Genomic DNA, 23,418 nt, shown 5'->3' with positions numbered 1-23,418 from the left:
AGACAAAAACTTGTGACGTAAACATATTATAATATTTGCATAGTTATAAGACTGTTAAAACTTGTGATCTTAAACATGTTATTATTTTGTGTGACTACAAAAACTTTCACTAAAGATAAATTAGAAAGTTAAATTATTATCAAATATAAAAAGATGCCATTATTTTTTAAACGGACTAACTAGAAAATAATATTGCATAAAATGTGAGAGAGCATGTGATTTTCTTCCCTTTTTCATTTCTCTTAAAAAAGAAAAGAACAAGAAACTTTCCTTCTTTGGGGCAGCATAAAAATAAACAATGAAGACCTAATCAAGTCTTGGACCTTGTAATAGGGCAAAGAGAGTAACATGATCTTCACAATGGGAGAAATAAAATAGACTAAATTTTTATTTTTGTTTGATAATCACCTCGACAATCCCTGCTACCTGCCACCAGCACAGTTACGAGTAACTCTGTCTACCAAAGCTGAAAATTAGACTACTTTATCTAATAGATACAAAGTTATTAGGACATTTTTTCAAGCTAGAATTATCATCCATAATGCTTAGTCACTAAAGTAGTTGCAACTTCTTTTGAGCCAATTAAATACCACATAAAAGGACAATGTTTTCCTACTAATGAGTTCAGCTAACTAAGACAAAAAATCACCATTGTTTCAACCACTGGTCAGCCTCTCTTCTTTTCTCCTCAATGCTTCTCTGAGGTTGAGAAATGAACATTTAGTTGAACATTTGATTACTGCTCAACTTTTGAGGATGTAGCCCAAAGCTACACCTATCAAGCCAACAATGATGACAAACATGAAGGAAGCACCACCACCGCCGCGACTTTTGCCGACATCGCGCCTCAGAAGTTCCTACAAATAGTGTTTCAGAAGTAAGTCACTGTAACTAAAAGATACGACCACTCTGATCCAAATTTTACAAAGCAGACTAATAGTCTGTTTACGCAAGTTCAGTAAACAACACGGATAAAGGAGGACGGTTGCAATAGGTTGACGGCCAGCATAAAACTATTCAATTTATGATGATCCTCACGATACAAAATATCCCAACTTGCTTGGGATTGAGGCATAGATGTTTGTGTATGAAAGTTCAGCTGGCTCTCACTTAAACCATTAGAATGAATCGACTATTCAGGTGAAAGGAGGACATAAATAATGGCAGGCAGAAGGACTTGCATATGAAACTGCTCATAGATATAGCAAATTCCGTGGCCTTTCTACAAGTGTTGGAGTTTTAGGAGGCACAAGAATCAGAAATAGAAAGTAATGTTACCCTTACCAATTCTTGACGAAGTCTGTTGCTGTGATGTAGAAAAGCAGTTTTCTCCTCCGTCAATCTGTAAATAACTGATTTTGCCTGAAAAGATACGTCCAGATTAATCATGTTGATGCGGAAATGTAAGGTAAGGACGCAGGGCAATATCTCCTTTCAAGCAATATCTATAAAATCATTCAACAGCAAGCATCAAAAGTTCGAAGGATTTAAGAGTAGCTGCAAACGCATTTGCAGAAAAAGCCTGACTCGTTCGAGGACATGGAAACAATGTCATCACTCTTCAGTAATTACGGAATAATACCAAGTGAACACACGAAGTTCCTCCGCAAGATGGGAGTCCCATGTAGTTGAGGTCGTTGTTTCACATAACAAGGAATATCGTTCCATATACAGATCATCAACTTGAAAGCATAATCTACTATCTAGTAATTTGGGGTAAGAACAGATCAAACTTCTCTTGAGATCACTACTAAATTCGGATGTTTCATTGTCTGCAAATGATTCACTTTAGTCCGGGACAATACACGGAGAGTTAATATGACAAGCCAGCATCTTTTGATGAATTAGGATGACAAGACAACTGCACCCACACAAAGAGAGTAAAGAGAGGAATGGAGAATGAATCACGAAGAGAATGATGTTCCGCTTAATTCGATTAACCAGAGTTCAAGATAAAGCTTGCAGCAAAAATTAATACTAAGGCCCACTCATCCTCTGTTCATCTTTCTAGTTTGTACTTGATTAAACAAATGACTCCAGCCATCTCAAGCCCTCCCTACCCTCTCCCTCTCCCAAACTTCCAAAGCCAATTAAACACCTACCTGTTTTTCAAACTTACAATCATCTCAAGGAATTTGTACATTAGTTGGTAACATGTCGTAGATACTGCAATAAACTCGAGTTGTTTTCAGTCTACATCCCGACCTCCTAACTTATTTACACTTCTTCTTTAGATAAGAAATGTTTTGAGATCATTAGGTCATTCAGAAACATCTCAAAAGACACAAGAAACTCTGCTAGATTATGTCAGCATTAGACACCTTCCAATAACATGAATGCGCTTGCTAAGGGAATGTTGGTTCTTCCCAAATACTACAAATTAGTAACCATGAATACGCCTCATAAGCATTAGACACATAGGAGATGTTTAGTACTTGTGCATGTCAATCTATACTAACTTACCACATGTGAATATCGGCAAATAATAACATCCATAGATACACACAGGTATAGAACATAAAAGAAAATTTGACATTCATACACAAAACGACGGTACACACATATAATATTGACTATCAATAGGACATAAGTAAACAAAGACACGCACTTATGTTATTGACTTTAATAGGACGTTAATGTACGGAACAGTATGAAATTGTATAGAAATTTCACCTCTGAAGATTTGTCATGAGTTTCAAGGAATGTTCTTGTGAGCTGCAGGTAACAATGATAAGCGTGAATAATCAAGATTCACTAAGAGTAAGACGAAACATACAAAAAGAATCATTAAAGGCGATAAATAAGGAATAAGCGATTCAGTAAACAACCTCAGAACCATTTTGACTGTCATTCTCTGTCAAGGACTGTCTTGGCGAAGAACCTTCTTCTGATCCTTCTGCAACGGGAGATGGTGGTTGTGGTGGGGGAAGATAAATCACTTTCAATTTGCACTCTTCCACAACGCGTCCAGGCTCCTTATTGAACTACAAAGGGATCAAAAAACTTCACTAAGCTTAAATGGTTGTGTAACGACAAGGACGACTAAAAGGTGATCCGTATTTTATCGTTCATTTCTTAATCAAACATTTCATTACGGTTAAGTTAAATATGACAACAAAGATACACCTTTCAGTCTTCACAGACAAAATTATAAAGCAATGAAAAGGAGAAAATTCCACTTATTTGTACAATTACCATTTCTTGGGTGATGTCTTTTGGAGAGGTACCGGCAGTTGCAACCACACTCTGAAGTAGAAACTTGTCCTTGCATTGCATGTCAGCAGGCGCCTCCTTCTGCGCTTGCATTGTTACTGCAAAAAAAAAAAAAAAAAAAAAAAAAAAAAAAACTAAGATCAGTTATCCAAGAAAACAATCTAAAACTGATAATGTGATGCTGAACAAGGACCAGAAAGGATGCATACTTATAATATCCCAATTAGATGAACTATAAGTTCAAGCTTAAAATTGAAGCTGCACTGATAAGCTTAAATGGACATCACACCAACTTAATTGGGATTGAGGCATCAGGCATAACTATTGTTGTTCATTTGAACTTCTTTAGAGATCAAAATACCAGAAATAACTTCCTTTTCTTGTTCTCTTTTTTTTTAGACGGTGGTGTTTGGGCCATTTTAAGCGCACTTCGACTATTCCACAGATACCTCCTACCTTCTACCAGCATACATTTACACCGCGGATGAGATTATTCCAAATACTCCCTCCATCTCAAATTCTCAATTTTTGACAGTATCTAACTAACATGGAACTTTTGAAGAAAAAAAAAAGACAAACTTTTGACCCATAAGTTAAATATACATAAAATACACAAACAAGACTTTCTACAAGAAGTTTAAGAACTATGCACTAAAGGTGTAAAAAATATTCACACAATCAGGTCACTTATTAGGTAATTACCTAATTGCAGGTAAATCTCTTGATTAACATTAATTGACAATCTAGTAAAAATGATAACTAACATGCTATCATACATTAAAATTAGCTGTAAATTACTTAAATACTTACATAGAACTATTTGTTTATGAATAATTGGAGCCTATAACAAGTCATATCAATTCTTATCAGAGCATATTTACAAGGGCAAAAATAAAAAAATAAAAAAACGTCAAATAGTTTCTAAATATAGAAATGTGATAATTTATATGCGATTGAAAAAAAAAAGTAATATTAATACCAATGACATCACAAGTGGATCTTGGCAAAACAATGCCAGTGTTTGGACGAACACAATATTTTTTAGGATTCGTAGTTTTGACCTGGAAAAAAAAATAAAACAAAAATTTATAAGAAACAATAAATTAAGAATTATATAAAAAAAAAGAGCGTAATTTGGAATAAAATGTACCTTAAACGCAACATGATTTTCAGTTTTATTTGATAATTGAAGGGAACAAGATATCTGTTTCTTCAGCTCAACTGATCAAAATCCATTACAGATAAAAAGATTTTAAAAAAAGGAATTAAAAATAAGAAAAATAAATAATGAAAATTAACATAAAAATAAGGAGGATAATTTTACATGGGAATTTGAGCTCAAGAGGATTGATGTTGAGAAGTTCTTGTTCTGCACTGCTCATTTTCTGTTCTCTTTTTCCTTTTTTTCTTCTTTTTTTTGGGTCAGAAAGTGAATTAGAAAAAGGAAATTTGATTTCTTTGTTTTTTGCTTTAGTGATTACAGACTTTTGGGGGTGATCCGTATATGTCTCACTTTCCCCCCTCTCTCTCTCTTTCCACATTGGCAGATTATATACATTTAATCTAAACTCGAATTATCTAAATATATTTTTAAATTTTAAGTATTACTCCCTCTATTCTAATGTCAAACTTTTAATTTTGATCGTGAATTCGGACATAAATTTTTTAATTTTTTTAAAACAAAATTTAAACGTACTATAGGTCACAATAGGGCGGTCAAATTTGGCCCGTCCAGCCCGCCAAGGTTGGGTTCAGAGGCGAATACAGGATTTAAACTCTATGGTTTCAACTTTTAAGATTTTTAACATTGAACCCATTATATTTTTAAAGTTATGGGAATATATCCATTATTTTTGCAATTTTAATGAATTTTTTACACATAAATTTCCAGCATAATATACTGGAGATTTGAGCACCTATGTATGAACTTCCAGCATATTATGCTGGACCGGTATATTATACTGGAACTCCAGTATACTTATTCTGGAACTCCAGTATATTATGCTGGAGTTCCAGTATATTATGTTGGAGTTCCAATATATTATGCTGGAGTATTTTCCGGATTTTGAACAGTGCTTTCGTTCAGATTTATCTTTACATGAAAAGTGACTAAATTTCGATTACTTTTGAAACTGTGGCTATTTTTGAATGACCACTTGTAAGTCTGGCTATTTTTGAATTTCTCCCGATTTTTAGCCCAAATTGATCCATGAGTAACTTTGCCAAAAATATCTTAGATATAACTTTTTATATTTGATATGTTATATATGACCATGACAAAGGAAAAAAAGTCTTATTTAGTAATTATACAATTCACAAGAAAATAACACATATTAAGTAAGTAAAAGTAAGGCAAAAATACACAGCCAGTCACTTTTTAAAAAATATTTTAAAAAATAATACTATTCTTTGTTTATTCCATAAATGGCAAACTTTTTTACACTAATGGCAGATAGAGATTATGAAACATAATTAACGAGCAGCTACAACGCACAAATTATATATTTATCTTTCACACTCTCTCTCCTATTTTAAAATTGGGATTTAGTCTTTCTCTTCTTTAACCGTTACACTCATTTTATTCATTCAATCATGATGAAACTAATACTACATATTCAATTATTCATTATATATATTTGGTATAAATTTGTAGAGAAATTCTGTGTACACTATTTTATTAATATAGGGGAAAAGGTAATATACATGGTATAACTCAATTATATTATATCTTTATTGAAATATAGTATTATATATTCCCGATATAATTTATTTTTAGAGGTATACTAATGTATTTATATATATAGTATAATTCAATATGTGTTATAATGGTACTTGGTATAGTATTTTTTGGTAGAAACACCATGTATTCAAATATTAATGCAAGAAAATAGCTTCTGTGACCTTTTTAAGAATATACCATTTTAATGAGAAATACTATGTATACTAAGGTGGTAATATACCTTTGATCTTTTTAATAAGAAAGTACTCTTTGGTATAATCATGATATAAAATTACATGGTTTAATATATATATATATATATATATATATATCTATATATATATATCTATATATNATATATATATATATATATATATATATATATATATATATATATATATACACTTTATTTTGCTTGAAACATATGTATTTTATTTTTATCAAAATATAAAGATATAATTTCGCTGGAGTTTATGTTGAATATAAAGGTACGTGTACTTTTTTATCTAGTAAAATATTCATGTATGGGAAGTAGAAAATTTGTTATGGAATAAATTAGTTTCCAACAAAAACATAGGAAAACATATTACCATTTAAATATGTTGGGGATCGTTTTAGAAGAAAATATTGGAAAAAATATTAAAAAGTACTAAGAACATTTTCATTAAGGAAATAAATGCATTGGGTGCGTGATTATAGGTACATGGTGTCACGACCCGGATTTTCCCACCCTCGGGGGTCGTGATGGCGCCTACTCGTGGAAGCTAGGCAAGCCACAAAACATAAACTCCTACCTATTTCATTTTAAATCCTTTTATCTATCGTAACAACAAGCGTTAAATATTTAAATGACAGCGGAATATGAAATTAAAGCGGAAGACTTAAATAAAATATAAAATCAAACTATCCTGAAGACCAACACATGCCTCTGGCCAGAACCTGGTGTCACATCTTCCACGGACTACTAAGAGTACTAAATACAATCGTTTGAAAAGAATATAACACTGTTTGTCTCGAAACATGAGCTAACAGGATGTAATATAAGATAGAGGAGACGCCGGGCCTGCAGACGCGTGCAAGGCTACCTCGGAGTCTCGGTGGACTGAAGGCTGGCTCCCGAGCTACTGCTGCTGTCCGGGACTTGGATCTGTGCAAAAGAACACAGAGTGTAGTATCAGCACAACCGACCCCATGTGCTGGTAAGTGCCTAGCCTAACCTCGGCGAAGTAGTAACGAGGCTAGACAGGACTACCACATCAACTTGTACTGTTATATATGTATATCTACAACGGGAAAATAACAAGAACAAACATTTTTAAATGGGAGGGGAACATGCTTCGGGGATAGCAGATAATACAAAATTTTAAGAAAACAATAAAGAACATCAATAATTTAACTCTAACACGGATAAGGGAAATAAAAGCAGATTTCACTGTCAGAACATATCTCGTTGCAGGCGTGCAACCCGATCACATTTCTCAATGTTTCCGTGGTAGGCGTACCACCCGCTCCCATTTCATTAAATCTCGTGGTAGGCATATCACCCGCTCCCATTTCATTAAATCTCGTGGTAGGCGTACCACCCGCTCCCATTGCATTAAATCTCGTGGTAGGCGTACCACCCGCTCCCATTTTATTAAATCTCGTGGTAGGCGTACCACCCGCTCCCATTTTATTAAATCTCGTGGTAGGCGTACCACCCGCTCCCATTTCATTAAATCAACAGTTCTTCCAAATGAAATTTACTCCAACAAACGCAACAATTTATACGAATTCATAAGACAACAAGTACATAATAATTATGACTCACTGAAGAAAATAATTAATGACAAGTAGCAATTCATTATGGACTTTAAGGAGCAAATAGGCAATTTAATATTTAGTATGCTAAATGTCAAGTAGCAATTAAATCACATAAACATGTAACACAATAAAAGAAAATGCCAACATAAAGAATCTCAGTAATAGTGGAATAAGACAACTAATGCACTTGAACCGATAACAACAAGAAAATCAATAAATAGAAATAAAGGACAACATAACTCGATTATCAGCAAAAATTAGGAAAATCAAAGACAAGTGCACGACATCACCCTTCGTGCTTTTACTCTCGTCCTCACCAAGCAATTAGAATAATAAAATGTGCACGGCATCACCCTTCGTGCTTTTACTCTCTTTCCTCACATATAATCAATAGAATTGGCACGGAATGGTACATCGTGCGGCACGGCATCACCCTTCGTGCTTTACACTCTTTCCTCACCAATAGCAAACAATGCACGACATCACCCTTCGTGTTTTACACTCTTTCCTCACAATAAACAAACAATGCACGGCACCACCCTTCGTGCTTTACACTCTTTCCTCACAATAAACAAACAATGTACGACATCACCCTTCGTGCTTTTCACTCTTCCTCACCCAAACAACAATCACAAACAAGGGGCAAGGGAATAAACAAAATAATAATAGAAATCCCGGCAAGGGAACACAATTAAACAATTAAATTCCGGCAAGGGTACAACATCAATATTCTCAACGTCCCGGCAAGCGAACAATTTAAATACCCTTTCTCTTTCTTTCACTTTTATTTCATATCTCACTTTACCACTTGAGCCAATGCTCCAAAGGGTTTAATCATTTCATATACTTTCACATTTGTAATATAACTTGAGCCAATGCTCCTCGATGTTCATAGGTCACAATTTCCTTTCACAAGCTTTTCACAACAAATAGGAATCATCACCAAGGTAAGATGAATACAACAAAATCAAGATATTCACAATTTAAAGACTCACGGTCATGCTAGACACCAACTTATAGATATTCGTCACCATGCCTATACGTCGTACTCGACAAGAAGCAATTAGCAAATAAGACTCAACTCCTAGTCCTTCAAGCTAGGGTTATGCCAAACACTTACCTCAATGCCTTGAATACAACTCAAGCCTCAATTATAGCTTTACCCCTTTATTCCACCACCAATTCGCTCGTATCTAATCACAAATTACTTAATTACATCAATAAACACTAAATGAATCAACCCCAATGCATGAAAATGAGTTTTCCAAAGTTTTACCCAAAAAGTCAAAAATCGCCCCCGGGCCCACGTGGTCAAAACCCGAGGTTCGAACCAAAACCCGATTACCCATTCCCCCACGAACTCAAATATGTAATTTGTTTTGAAATCGGACCTCAAATTGAGGTCCAAATCCCCAATTTTTGAAAAACCTAGGTTCTACCCAAAACACCCAATTTCCCCATGAAAATCTTTGCTTGTAAGTTGAAATCATGTTAAAAGATGTTAAGGAGTGAAGAAAATAAGTTAGAAATCACTTACCAACATTTTGGAGAAGAAGGTTTGTTTGAAAAATCGCCTCTTATGTTTTTAGGGTTTTGAAAAATGAAAAATGACTGAAAATCCCGTTTATTTATACCCCTCTGAGACCCCCTGTGCGGACCGCATTAAATGGACCGCGGCCGCGCAGGCTTACCTGAAGACCTGCAGTTCAGCACCCTGTGCGGACTGCACAAAGCCGACTGCGGCCGCACAGCATCCACCGCGCCCCGCACAAAGGCGACCGCGGCCGCGCTGTGCCCTCCGCGGTCGCATGCTATTTCTCGCGGACCGCATTAGAGGGTTCAGAGACCTGCAACTCCTGAACTTGCAACATCTGATTTTCTAAGCCTAAGACATCCCGGAACCTACTCGAACCTCACCCGAGCCCTCAGAACTCCAACCCAAGTATACACATAACCTCAAAAATATTCTACGGACTTATTCGTGCGATCAAATCACCAAAATAACATCATAAACATCGAATTAAACCTCAAAATCCATGAATTCTTTCAAACTTCATAAAACATCAAATTTTCCAATTTAGGTCCGAATCACATCAAACGGCGTCCATTTTTTTTAAACCAAATTTCACAAAAACATCTTAATCATATATAAAGCCTGTACCGGGCGCCGGAACCAAAATGCGGGCCCGATACTAACATGTTTTAATCAAATTTCATTTCCAATTTCCTTAAACAATTTCTTTCAAAAATTCATTTCTCGGGCTTGGGACCTCGGAATTAGATTCCGGGCATACGCGGGACCATCAAATCACGGGTCCGGGTCCGTTTACCCAAAACGTTGACCAAGGTCAAATTTATTCATTTTAACATCAAAACTTAGCATTTTTTCACAGAATTTCATATTCAAGCTTTCCGGTTACGCGCCCGAACTGCGCACGCAAATCGAGGCAACTATAAATGAGGTTTTTCAAGGCCTCGGAGTCATAGAATTTAATTAAAAGCAGGTGATGACCCTTTGGGTCGTCACATTCTCCACCTCTAAAACAATCGTTCGTCCTCGAACGGACAGAAGAAGGAAGTACCTGAGTCGGGGAAAAGATGAGGAAGTCCCAGGTCGATGCCTCAGGAGGCTGACCTCTCCACTGGACACGAACAAAAGGGAAACTCTTCGACCTCAACTGAATCTGCCGGTCTAGAATAGCTACCGGCTCCTCCTCATAAGACAAATCCTTGTCCAACTGGACAGTGCTGAAATATAACACGTGGGCTGGATCGCCGTGACACCTCCGAAGCATGGACACATGAAACACTGGATGCACAGCTGATAAGCTCGGTGGCAATGCAAGTCCATAAGCCACCTCTCCCACTCGATCAAGAATCTCAACGGACCAATGAACCTAGGGCTAAGCTTGCCCCTTCTTCCCAAATCTCATCACACCCTTCATAGGCGACACTCGGAGCAATACCCGCTCACCAACCATAAAAGCCACATCTCGAACCTTGCGGTCTGCATAACTCTTTTGCCTGGACTGAGCTGAACGAAGCCTATCCTGAATAATCCTGACTTTGTCTAAGGCCTCCTGAACCAGATCCGTACCCAACAACCGAGCCTCTCCTGGCTCAAACCATCCAACCGGAGATCGACACCGCCTACCATATAAAGCCTCATAAGGAGCCATCTGGATACTCGACTGATAGATGTTGTTGTAGGCAAACTCTGCTAAAGGCAAGAACTGATCCCATAAACCTCCAAAGTCAATAACACAAGCTCGGAGCATGTCCTCCAATATCTGAATAGTCTGCTCGGACTGCCCGTCCGTCTGAGGATGAAATGTCGTGCTCAACTCCACCTGGGTGCCTAACTCTCGCTAAACTGCTCTCCAGAAACGCAAGGTAAATTGCGTGCCCCGGTCCGAAATGATAGATACCGGCACACCATGAAGGCGAACAATCTCCCGAATATAGATCTCAGCTAACCTCTCGGATGAATAGGAGACTGCCATAGGAATGAAATGCGCTGACTTGGTCAGCCTATCAACAATGATCCAAACTGCATCGAACTTCTTCCGGGTCAACGAAAGTCCAGTAACGAAGTCCATAGTGATCCTCTCCCATTTCCACTCGGGAAGCTCAATGCTCTGAAATAAACCACCAGGCCTTTGATGCTCATACTTAACCTGCTGACAACTCAAACACTGCGCCACATATGCCACAATATCCTTCTTCATTCTACGCCACCAATAATGCTGGCGCAAATCCTGATACATCTTCGTGACGCCCGGATGAATAGAATACCGGGAACTATGGGCCTCCGCTAAGATCAACTCTCGAATCCCATCAGCGTTGGGCGCACAAACTCACCCCTGCAATCTCAAAACTCCATCATCATCTAAAGTCACCTGCTTGGCACCTCCACGCTGCACCGTGTCTCTAAGGACACACAAATGGGGATCATCAAACTGCCGGTCACGGATACGCCCCAATAATGAAGAACGAGCGACCGTGCAAGCTAACACCCGATTAGGCTCAGAAATATCCAACCTCAAAAATCGATTGGCCATAGCCTGAACATCCAAAGCAAGCGGCCTCTTACTGACCGGAATAAAAGCAAGACTGCCCATACTAGCTGACTTCCTACTCAAAGCATCGGCCACCACATTGGCCTTCCCCAGGCGATATAAAATGGTGACATCATAATCTTTCAACAACTCCAACCACCTCCTCTGCCTCAAATTCAACTCCTTTTGCTTGAACAAGTACTGAAGACTCTTGTGATCAGTGTACACCTCACACGTCACGCCGTATAGATAATGCCTACAAATATTCATTGCATGAACAATGGCTGCCAACTCTAGATCATGAACCGGATAATTCTTCTCGTGGATCTTCAACTGTCTCGAAGCATAGGCAATGACCTTGCCATCTTGCATCAACACTGCACCAAGCCCAATACAGGAAGCACGCAATAGACTGTATAAGGCCCCGAACCTGCGGGCAAAACCAATACCGGTGTTGTAGTCAGAGCTGTCTTGAGCCTCTGAAAGCTCGCCTCACACTCATCCGACCATCTGAACTGGGCACCCTTCTGGGTCAACCTGGTCATCGGGGCTGCAATAGATGAGAACCCCTCCACGAACCGACGATAGTAGCCTGCCAACCCCATGAAACTCCGAAACTCTGTAGCTGATGCTGGTCGAGGCCAGTTCTTGACTGCCTCAATCTCCTTTGGGTCAACCTGAATACCCTCTGCTGATACAACATGACCAAGGAATGCAACCAAACTCAACCAGAACTCACACTTCGAGAACTTAGCATATAACTGACTATCCTTCAGAGTCTGAAGAACCACTCTAAGATGTTGCTCGTGCTCCTCCTGGCTGCGGGAGTATATCAATATATCATCAATGAAGACTATCACGAACGAGTCCAAATAAGGCCTGAACACTCGGTTCATCAAGTCCATAAAAGCTGCTGGGGCATTTATCAACCCAAATGACATGACCAAGAACTCGTAATGCCCGTACCGAGTGCGGAAAGCTGTCTTAGGGACGTCGGATGCCCTAATCCTCAATTGATGGTAACCAGATCTCAAGTCTATCTTTGAAAATAACCTGGCACCCTGAAGCTGGTCGAACAAATCGTCAATCCTCGGCAGTGGATACTTATTCTTGATTGTAACTTTGTTTAATTGCCGGTAATCAATGCACATCCTCATCGAACCATCCTTTTTATTCACAAACAAAACCGGCGCACCCCAAGGAAAAACGCTGGGTCTATTGAAACCCTTCTCAAGCAAATCCTGCAACTGCTCCTTCAGCTCTTTCAACTCTGGTGGGGCCATGCGATACGGCGGGATAGAAATGAGCTGGGTGCCCGGAGCCAGATCAATGCAGAAATCAATGTCCCTGTCGGGTGGCATCCCCGGCAGGTCTGAAGGAAAGACCTCAGGAAACTCACGAACCACGGGTACCGAATCAATAGAGGGAACGAACCTCAACACTGGAATCGCACATACAAGCCAAATAAGCCAAACACCCCTTCTCGACCATACGCCGAGCCTTCACGTATGAAATAACACTGCGAGTAGAGTGACCTGAGGTCCCTCTCCACTCTAAACGGGGCAAATCTAGTAAAGCTAAGGTCACGGTCTTGGCATGGTAGTCCAAGATAGCATGATACGGGGATAACCAGTCCATCCCCAATATAACATCGAAATCGACCATATCTAAAAGCAACAAGTCAACATGGGTCTCAAGACCCCCAATCACCACAACACAAGAACGATGAACTCGATCGACCACAGTAGAATCACCCACCGGTGTAGATACATAAATAGGAATAGTCAGTGGATCACTAGGCATGACCAGGTACGGTGCAAAATAAGATGACACATACGAATACATAGACCCTAGATCAAATAGCACTGAAGCATATCTATCACAAACCAGAATAGTACTTGTAATGACTGCATCTGAAGACTCAGCCTCTGGCCTGGCTGGAAGAGCATAACATCGGGGCTGGGCCCCACCACCCTGAACTGCCTCTCTAGGACGGCCGGCTGCTGGCTGGTCTCCACCTCTGGCGGCCTGAGCTCCACCTCTATGACCTCTACCTCCACCTCTAGCACCTCTACCCCCTCCTCTGGCAGGCTGGGCATCCTGTGGAGCATCTGGTGCCTGAATCATAGGACCCTGCTGCTGCGGCTGAGCACCCCTCAACCTTGGGAAAGCCCTCCTGATGTGACCATACTCACCACACTCATAACATCCACCCGAATGTTGTAGCTGAGGAAATTGAGGCTGACCCTGGCGGCCTGAATGACCACCTCGGAAACTCTGAAGCGGCGGTGCACTGATGGGAGCCGGTGGTGCACTGTAAGGCTGCTGATCAGAATAGTGCATCTGTGAACCTCGACCGCCTGAAGTACCATGAGAGACATGGAGAGCGGACTGAAAAGGCCTAGGAGGATGGCCTCTACCATAAGAATCTCTACCTCCAGACGAGGTACCACTGAATCTGCCTGAATGACGGGGCCTCTTATCCGACCCATGACCACCTCCCTGTGACAGAACCATCTCAACTCTGCGGGCCACATTGGCCGCCTCCTGAAAAGTGATCTCGCTCCCGGCCTCCTTGGCCATCTGAAGACGAACCGACTGAATAAGACCATCAATAAACCTCCTCACACCCTCTCTCTCGGTGGGAAGTATGACAAGAGCATGGCGAGCTAGATCAATGAACCTGGTCTCATACTGAGTGACCATCATGGAACCCTGTTGAAGGCGCTCAAACTGCCTCCGAAAGGCCTCTCGCTGAGTCACGAGGAGAAATTTCTCCAAAAACAACATTGAAAACTACTATCATGTCAAAGATAGCGACCCTGCTGGCCTAGCTAAATAGTAATCCCTCCACCAAGTCTAGGCGGATCCAGATAGGTGAAATGCAACAAAATCGACCCCATTGGTCTCAACAATGCCCATGTTCCGAAGAACCTCGTGACAGCTATATAAGAAATCCTGGGGATCCTCGGAAGAAGCACCACTGAATGTGGTAGTGAAGAGCTTGGTGAATCTATCCAGCCTCCACAAAGCATCTACGGACATAGCCGCTCCATCACCGATCTGAGTCACTACACCCGGCTGAACTGCCATAGCTGGCTGAACCACTGGAACCTGAACCTGGGGAGCTACCTGCTCCGGAGTGCATGTAGCAAGAGTCTGAGCCCCTCCTCCAGCCTGAGAAGTGGCTGGTGCTACTGGAAGCAAACCCGCTCGGGTGACACTCTCCATGAGGCCCACCAATCTGACAAGAGCGTCCTGAAGAACTGGGGTGGCAATAAACCCCTCTGGGACCTGAGCTGGGCCCGCCGGAACCGCTGGGGCTGGAACCTCCTCCTCGAAATCAACCTGAGGCTCCGCCACTGGTGTTGCTGCTCGGGGCTGAGCTATGCCCCTACCTCGGCCTCTAGCATGGCCTCGCCCTCTGCCCCTGGCGGGAGCTACTGCGGGGGCTCGGGCTGCTGAGCGGTAGATGAGGAAGCAGTGTTCTCGCCATCTGCGAAAGAACAGAGTAGAAATTCAATCAGTATTTGAGAAACAGAACCGCACGACAGGAAAGAACAAATTGAAGTTTCCTAACTCTGTAGCCTCTGGGGGATAAATACAGACGTCTCCGTACCGATCCCTCAGACTCCACGAAGCTTGTCCGTGAGTTGTGAGACCTATGTAACCTAGAGCTCTGATACCAACTTGTCATGACCCGGATTTCCCACCCTCGGGAGTCGTGATGGCGCCTACTAGTGGGAGCTAGGCAAGCCAAACATTAACTACTTTATCATTAACAACATAATCCTTTTTAATAATTTATCAGCATTAAAATAAAAGCAACCGATTTAACTAAATAAGCGGAAGTNACCTCTCCCACTCGATCAAGAATCTCAACGGACCAATGAACCTAGGGCTAAGCTTGCCCCTTCTTCCCAAATCTCATCACACCCTTCATAGGCGACACTCGGAGCAATACCCGCTCACCAACCATAAAAGCCACATCTCGAACCTTGCGGTCTGCATAACTCTTTTGCCTGGACTGAGCTGAACGAAGCCTATCCTGAATAATCCTGACTTTGTCTAAGGCCTCCTGAACCAGATCCGTACCCAACAACCGAGCCTCTCCTGGCTCAAACCATCCAACCGGAGATCGACACCGCCTACCATATAAAGCCTCATAAGGAGCCATCTAGATACTCGACTGGTAGCTGTTGTCGTAGGCAAACTTCGCCAAAGGCAAAAACTGATCCCACGAACCTCCAAAGTCAATGACACAAGCTCGGAGCATGCCCTCCAAAATCTGAATTGCCCGCTCGGACTGTCCGTCCGTCTGGGGATGAAATGTTGTGCTCAACTCAACCCGCGTGCCCAACTCTCGCTGAACTGCTCTCCGGAAGCGCGAGGTAAACTGCGTATCCCGGTCCGAAATGATAGATACGGGCATACCATGAAGACGAACAATCTCCCCAATGTAGATCTCAGCTAACCTCTCAGAAGAATAGGAGACTGCCACAAGAAAGAAATGCGCTGACTTCCCACTCAAAGCATCGGCCACCACATTGGCCTTTCTCGGATGATTTAAAATGGTGATATCATAATCCTTCACAACTCCAACGACCTTCTCTACCTCAAATTCCACTTTTTTTGCTTGAACAAATACTGAAGACTCTTGTGAGCCGTGAACACCTCACATGCCACGCCACACAGATAATGCCTCCAAATCTTCAATTCGTGAACCATGGCTGCCAACTCCAAATCATGAACCGGATAGTTCTTCTCATGAATCTTCAACTGCCGTGAAGCATAAGTAATAGCCTTGCCATCCTGCATCAACACTGCACCAAGTCCAATACGAGATGCACCACAATAAACTGTATAAGGCCCGGAACCTGTGGGCAAAACCAACACCGGTGCCGTAGTCAGAGCTATCTTAAGCTTCTGAAAGCTCGCCTCACCCTCGTCCGACCATCTGAACTGCGCACCCTTTTGGTTCAACCTGGATACCCTCTGCTGACACAACATGACCTAGGAATGCAACTGAACTCAACCAGAACTCATACTTCGAAAACTTGGCGTACAACTGACTATCCCTCAAAGTCTGAAGAACCACTCTAAGATGATGCTCGCTGCTCCTCTCGGCTGCGGGAATATATCAAAATATCATCATGAAGACTACCAGGAACGAATTCAAATAAGGCCTGAACACTCGGTTCATCAAATCCATGAAAGCTGCTGGGGCATTTGTCAACCCGAATGACATAACAAGAACTCATAATGCCCGTACCGAGTGCGGAAAGCTGTCTTGGGGACATTGTATGCCCTAATCCTCCACTGATGGTAGCCAGATCGCAAGTCAATTTGGAAAATACCCTGGCACCCTGAAGCTGATCAAACCAATCATCAATCTTCAGCAATGGATACTTATTCTTGATTATATCCTTGTTCCATTGCCGGTAATCAATACACATTCTCATTGACCCATTATCCTTTTTAACAAACAACACCGGCGCACCCCAAGGCGAAACACTGGCCTAATGAAGCCCTTCTCAAGCAAATCTTGCAACTGTTCCTTTAACTCTTTCAACTCAGGCGGGGCCATACGATACGGCGGAATAGAAATGGGTTGAGTGCTCGGAGCCAAATCAATGCAGAAATCAATATCCCTGTCGGGTGGCATACCCGGCAGGTCTGAAGGGAATACATCAGGAAACTCACGAACAATGGGCACAGAATCAATAGAAGGGACCTCAACACTAGAATCACAAACATACGCCAAGTGGACCAAACACCCTTCTCGACCATACGCTGAGCCTTCACATACGATATAACACTGCGGGTAGAATGACCAGGAGTCCCTCTCCACTCTAAACGAGGCATACCCGGTAAAACTAAGGTCACAGTCTCGGCATGACAGTCCAAGATAGCGTGGTAAGGTGATAACCAGTCCATCCCCAATATGACATCGAAATCAACCATATCTAGAAAAAGCAAATCTACACGAGTCTCAAGACCTCCAATCATAACTATACATGATCAATGAACACGATCTACCATAATAGAATCACCCACCGGCATAGACACATAAACGGGGGCACTCAAAGAACCACTAGGCATGACCAGATGCGGTGCAAAATAAACTGAAGCTTCTTTGCTACAAACCAGAACAGTACCTGCACCTCCACCTCTAATACCTTTACCTCCACCTCTAGCATCTCTGCCTCCACCTCTAGCTAACTGAGCGGGCTGGACGAGTCCCTCAATGAACCTCCCCACTCTCTCTCACGGTGGGAAGTATGATAAGAGCATGACGAGCCAAGTCGGTGAATCTGATCTCGTACTGAGTAACAGTCATAGAACTCTGTTGGGGACGCTCAAACTGCCTCTGATAGACCTCTCTCTGAGTGATGGGAGAAACTTCTCCAGAAATAGCTGCGTGAATTGTTCTCAAGTCAAAGCTGGTGACCTAACTAGTATAGCTAATCAATAATCTCTCCAACAGGTCTTGGCGGATCCAGACAAGCGAAAGGTAGCAAAATCGACCCCATTGGTCTCCACGATCCCCATGTTCCTGAGAACCTCATGACAGCTGTCTAGATAATCTTGGGGATCCTCAGTAGATGCACCGCTGAATGTAGTAGTGAAGAGCTTGGTGAAACTTATCCAACCTCCACAAAGCCTCCGAAGACGTAGCTGATCTATCACTGGTCTGTGCTGCGCTCATCTGAAGAAGCGGTACATGACCTCGCCATTCGCGAAAGGACAAGAGTAGAGGTTTCAATTTAGCATTTGAGAAACAAAACCGCACAACAGGAAAGAACAAGTGTGAAGTTTTCCTAACTCCGTAGCCTCTAGGGATAAATACAGACGTCTCCGTACCGATCCCTCAGACTCTACTGAGCTTGTCCATGAATTGTGAGACCTGTGTAACCTAGGGCTCTGATACCAACTTGTCACGACCCAGATTTTCCCACCCTCGGGGGTCGTGATGGCGCCTACTCGTGGAAGCTAGGCAAGCCACAAACATAAACTCCTACCTATTTCATTTTAAATCCTTTTATCTATCATAACAACAAGCGTTAAATATTTAAATGACAGCGGAATATGAAATTAAAGCGGAAGACTTAAATAAAATATAAAACCAAACTACCTTGAAGACCAACACATGCCTCTGACCAGAACCTGGTGTCACATCATCCACGGACTACTAAGAGTACTAAATACAATCGTTTGAAAGATATAACACTGTTTGTCTCGAAACATGAGCTAACAGGATGTAATTTAAGATAGAGGAGACGCCGGGCCTGCGGACGCGTGCAAGGCTACCTCGGAGTCTCGGTGGACTGAAGGCTGGCTCCCGAGCTACTGCTGCTGTCCGGGACCTGGATCTGTGCAAAAGAGCACAGAGTGTAGTATCAGCACAACCGACCCCATGTGCTGGTAAGTGCCTAGCCTAACCTCCGCGAAGTAGTGACGAGGCTAGACAGGACTACCACATCACCATGTACAGTTATATATGTATATCTACAACGGGAAAATAACAAGAACAAACATTTTTAAATGGGAGGGGAACATGCTTCGGGGATAGCAGATAATACAGAATTTCAAGAAAATAATAAAGAACATCAATAATTTAACTCTAACACGGATAAGGGAAATAAAAGCAGATTTCACTGTCAGAACATATCTCATTGCAGGCGTGCAACCGGATCCCATTTCTCAATGTTTTCGTGGTAGGCGTACTACCCGTTCCCATTTCATTAAATCTCGTGGTAGGCGTACCACCCGCTCCCATTTTATTAAATCTCGTGGTAGGCGTACCACCCGCTCCCATTTTATTTAAATCTCGTGGTAGGCGTACCACCCGCTCCCATTTCATTAAATCAGCAGTTCTTCCAAATGAAATTTACTCCAACAAACGCAACAATTTATACGAATTCATAAGACAACAAGTACACAATAATTATGACTCACTGAAGAAAATAATTAATGACAAGTAGCAATTAATTATGGACTTTAAGGAGCAAATAGGCAATTTAATATTTAGTATGCTAAATGTCAAGTAGCAATTAAATCACATAAACATGTAGCAGTTATAGCATAATTTCAAAGCATAATGTTGCACAAGGATACCTCGAGCCAATAATAACAAGTAACACAATAAAGGAAAATGCCAACATAAAGAATCTCAGTAATAGTGGAATAAGAAAACTAATGCACTTGAACCGAAAATAACAAGAAAATCAATAAATAGAAGTAAAGGACAACATAACTCGATTATCAGCAAAAATCAGGAAAATCAAAGACAAGTGCACGGCATCACCCTTCGTGATTTTACTCTCGTCCTCACCAAGCAATTAGAATAATAAAATGTGCACGGCATTACCCTTCGTGCTTTTACTCTCTTTCCTCACATATAATCAATAGAATTGGCATGGAATGGTACATCGTGTGGCACGACATTACCCTTCGTGCTTTACACTCTTTCCTCACAATAGCAAACAATGCACGACATCACCCTTCGTACTTTACACTCTTTCCTCACAATAAACAAACAATGCACGGCATCACCCTTCGTGCTTTACACTCTTTCCTCACAATAAAAAAACAATACACGGCATCACCCTTCGTGCTTTTCACTCTTCCTCACCCAAACAACAATCACAAACAAGGGGCAAGGGAATAAACAAAATAATAATAGAAATCCCGGCAAGGGAACACAATTAAACAATTAAATCCTGGCAAGGGTACAACATCAATAATCTCCACGTCCCGACAAGGGAAAATAATCAATAAGCAACAATATCCCGGAACAATTTCAATACTCTTTCTCTTTCTTTCACTTTTATTTCATATCTCACTTTACCACTTGAGCCAATGCTCCAAAAGGTTTAATCATTTCATATACTTTCACATTTGTAATATAACTTGAGCCAATGCTCCTCGATGTTCATAGGTCACAATTTCCTTTCACAAGCTTTTCACAACAAATAGGAATCATCACCAAGGTAAGAGGATTACAACGAAATCAAGATATTCACAATTTAAAGACTCGCGGTCATGCTAGACACCAACGTATAGATACTCGTCACCATGCCTATACGTCGTACTCGACAAGAAGCAATTAGCAAATAAGACTCAACTCCTAGTCCCTCAAGCTAGGGTTAGGCCAAACACTTACCTCAATGCCTTGAATACAACTCAAGCCTCAATTATAGCTTTACCCCTTGATTCCAACTCCAATTCGCTCGTATCTAATCACAAATTACTTAATTACATCAATAAACACTAAATGAATCAACCCCAATGCATGAAAATGAGTTTTCCAAAGTTTTACCCAAAAAGTCAAAAATCGCCCCCGGGCCCACGTGGTCAAAACCCGAGGTTCGAACCAAAACCCGATTACCCATTCCCCCACGAACTCAAATATGTAATTTATTTTGAAATCGGACCTCAAATTGAGGTCCAAATCCCCAATTTTTGAAAAACGTAGGTTCTACCCAAAACACCCAATTTCCCCCATGAAAATCTTTTCTTGTAAGTTGAAATCATGTTAAAAGATGTTAAGGAGTGAAGAAAATAAGTTAGAAATCACTTACCAACGTTTTGGAGAAGAAGGGTTGTTTGAAAAATCGCCTCTTATATTTTAGGGTTTTGAAAAATGAAAAATGACTGAAAATCCCGTTTATTTAAACCCCTTTGAGACCCCCTATGCGGACCGCATTAAATGGACCGTGGCCGCACAGGCTTACCTGAAGACCTGCAGTTCAGCACCTTGTGCGGACCGCACAAAGCCGACTGCGACCTCATAGCCTCCACCGCGCCGCGCACAAAGGCGACCGCGGCCGCGCTGGCCCCTTCGCGGTCGCACGCGATTTCTCGCGGACCGCATTAGAGGGTTCAGAGACCTGCAACTCCTGAACCTGCAACATCTTATCTTCTAAGCCTAAGGCATCCCGGAACCTACTCGAACCTCACCCGAGCCCTCGGAACTCCAACCCAAGTATACACACAACCTCAAAAACATTCTACGGACTTATTCGTGCGATCAAATCGCCAAAATAACATCATAAACATCGAATTAAACCTCAAAATCCATGAATTCTGTCAAACTTCATAAAACATCAAATTTTCCAATTTAGGTCCGAATCACGTCAAACGACGTCCATTTTTTTTTTTTACCAAATTTCAGAGAAACATCTTAAATCATACATAAGGCTTGTACCGGGCGCCGGAACCAAAATACGGGCCCGATACTAACATGTTTTAATCAAATTTCATTTCCAATTTTCTTAAACAATTTGAGAAAACAATTTCTTTCAAAAATTCATTTCTCGGGCTTGGGACCTCGGAATTCGATTCCGGGCATACGCCCAAGTCCCATATTTTCCTACGGACCCTCCGGGACCGTCAAATCACGGGTCCGGGTCCGTTTACCCAAGACGTTGACCAAGGTCAAATTTATTCATTTTAACATCAAAACTTAGCATTTTTTCACAAAATTTCATATTTAAGCTTTCCGGCTACGCGCCTGGACTGCGCACGCAAATCGAGGCGACTCTAAATGAGGTTTTTCAAGGCCTCGGAGTCATAGAATTTAATTAAAAGCAGGTGATGACCCTTTGGGGTCGTCACACATGGTTTAAAGGTGATGGCTAGAAATATAATTATTTAATTTCCATGTGTGTAAAATAGCTATTACTGCTACGTTTCTGGAAATTTTCCTTAAAGTTTGCCTTTTCATGTTTTTTGCTAAAAGTTAGCGGGTTGGGCTATGACTCAAATTTTAGCCCATTTTGATCCAAAACATTTTAGCCCAAGTAACCTTTGGGCAGGTTATTTGACCCACCCAATTATTAACTCAACCTATTTTGATCCTTCCAAAATCGGCACAATTTGCCCATTTGACATCCTTAGGTTACAATAATTAACAATTCAGAATATTAAAAGATATATAAAAAATTACAGTAAGCAAAAATTTATTTGACTCTCGAAATCCGAACTTCGTCATATGAAAAGGGGCAGAAGGAGTATGTTTAAGATTTGACTTTTATACAATTAAAAAGAAAAAAAAAACAACGAGGTGCACTAGGCTCTTCCAATCCGAAAAACAGAGGCGTACGTAGGAGTTTTTTTAAGCGGTGCCGAAATTCATATAAGAACTGAGATATAACTTTGATTATCATACTTTAAACAAGAAATAGTGTTAGTTCATTGGTTTTGTTCAGGCTTAAGTTAGAAAAGATTCTGAGTTCAACTCCACTTCATCACAATTTTTAACCACAACGACTCTCTCAAATATTTGCAAAAGAAAAATGTGCTAGTTGAGGTTTGAACCTTGACCTTCTAGAGCAAAATCAAGCATATAACCAACACACCACAACACAATTTATGCTAAGAAGTGTCATTTGTTCTTACTTATCCGTTTCCGTACAGGATATACATATATTTAGAAAAAAAAATTAACGAAGCAGTATCGCCTGATATCGCTTCGGTAAGCGTGCATCCGCCCCTGCCGGAAAAGGTTCGGACTATTGAATTTTATGTATACGAATATGTAACCTCCTGATCACTGAGTGAAAACTTTTACCGTCCTGTTCATGGAACGACAACTTTACCGTTTTGTGAAAGCTCCATTTC

General features: G+C 41.1%; 1 protein-coding gene across 1 annotated transcript; it reads right to left on the bottom strand.

The window, feature by feature from the left end:
- Positions 362 to 4,745, bottom strand: LOC109231964 (vesicle-associated protein 1-2-like). Its single transcript, XM_019397576.1, has 8 exons — positions 4,538 to 4,745; positions 4,364 to 4,434; positions 4,193 to 4,274; positions 3,196 to 3,311; positions 2,829 to 2,984; positions 2,674 to 2,715; positions 1,285 to 1,362; positions 362 to 857 (listed from the first exon to the last, which is right to left on the bottom strand). The coding sequence occupies exons 1-8, from the start codon at positions 4,593 to 4,595 to the stop codon at positions 744 to 746; spliced, it is 717 nt and encodes a 238-aa protein (XP_019253121.1). The 5' UTR covers positions 4,596 to 4,745; the 3' UTR covers positions 362 to 743.

Source organism: Nicotiana attenuata, chromosome 9 (assembly GCF_001879085.1).
Source record: "Nicotiana attenuata strain UT chromosome 9, NIATTr2, whole genome shotgun sequence".
NCBI classification, from domain to species: Eukaryota; Viridiplantae; Streptophyta; class Magnoliopsida; order Solanales; family Solanaceae; genus Nicotiana; species Nicotiana attenuata.
This window is presented reverse-complemented; position numbering and strand designations above follow the sequence as displayed.

What these genes read in the sequence shown, in the direction of transcription:
- LOC109231964 (XM_019397576.1), bottom strand. Translation starts at nt 4,595, where the DNA reads ATGAGCAGTGCAGAACAAGAACTTCTCAACATCAATCCTCTTGAGCTC. An exon ending in TCTTGAGCTCAAATTCCCAT is followed by an intron (nt 4,435 to 4,537) that starts GTAAAATTATCC and finishes GATTTTGATCAG; the next exon opens with TTGAGCTGAAGAAACAGATA. An exon ending in ACAGACTTCGTCAAGAATTG is followed by an intron (nt 858 to 1,284) that starts GTAAGGGTAACA and finishes CACTATTTGTAG; the next exon opens with GAACTTCTGAGGCGCGATGT.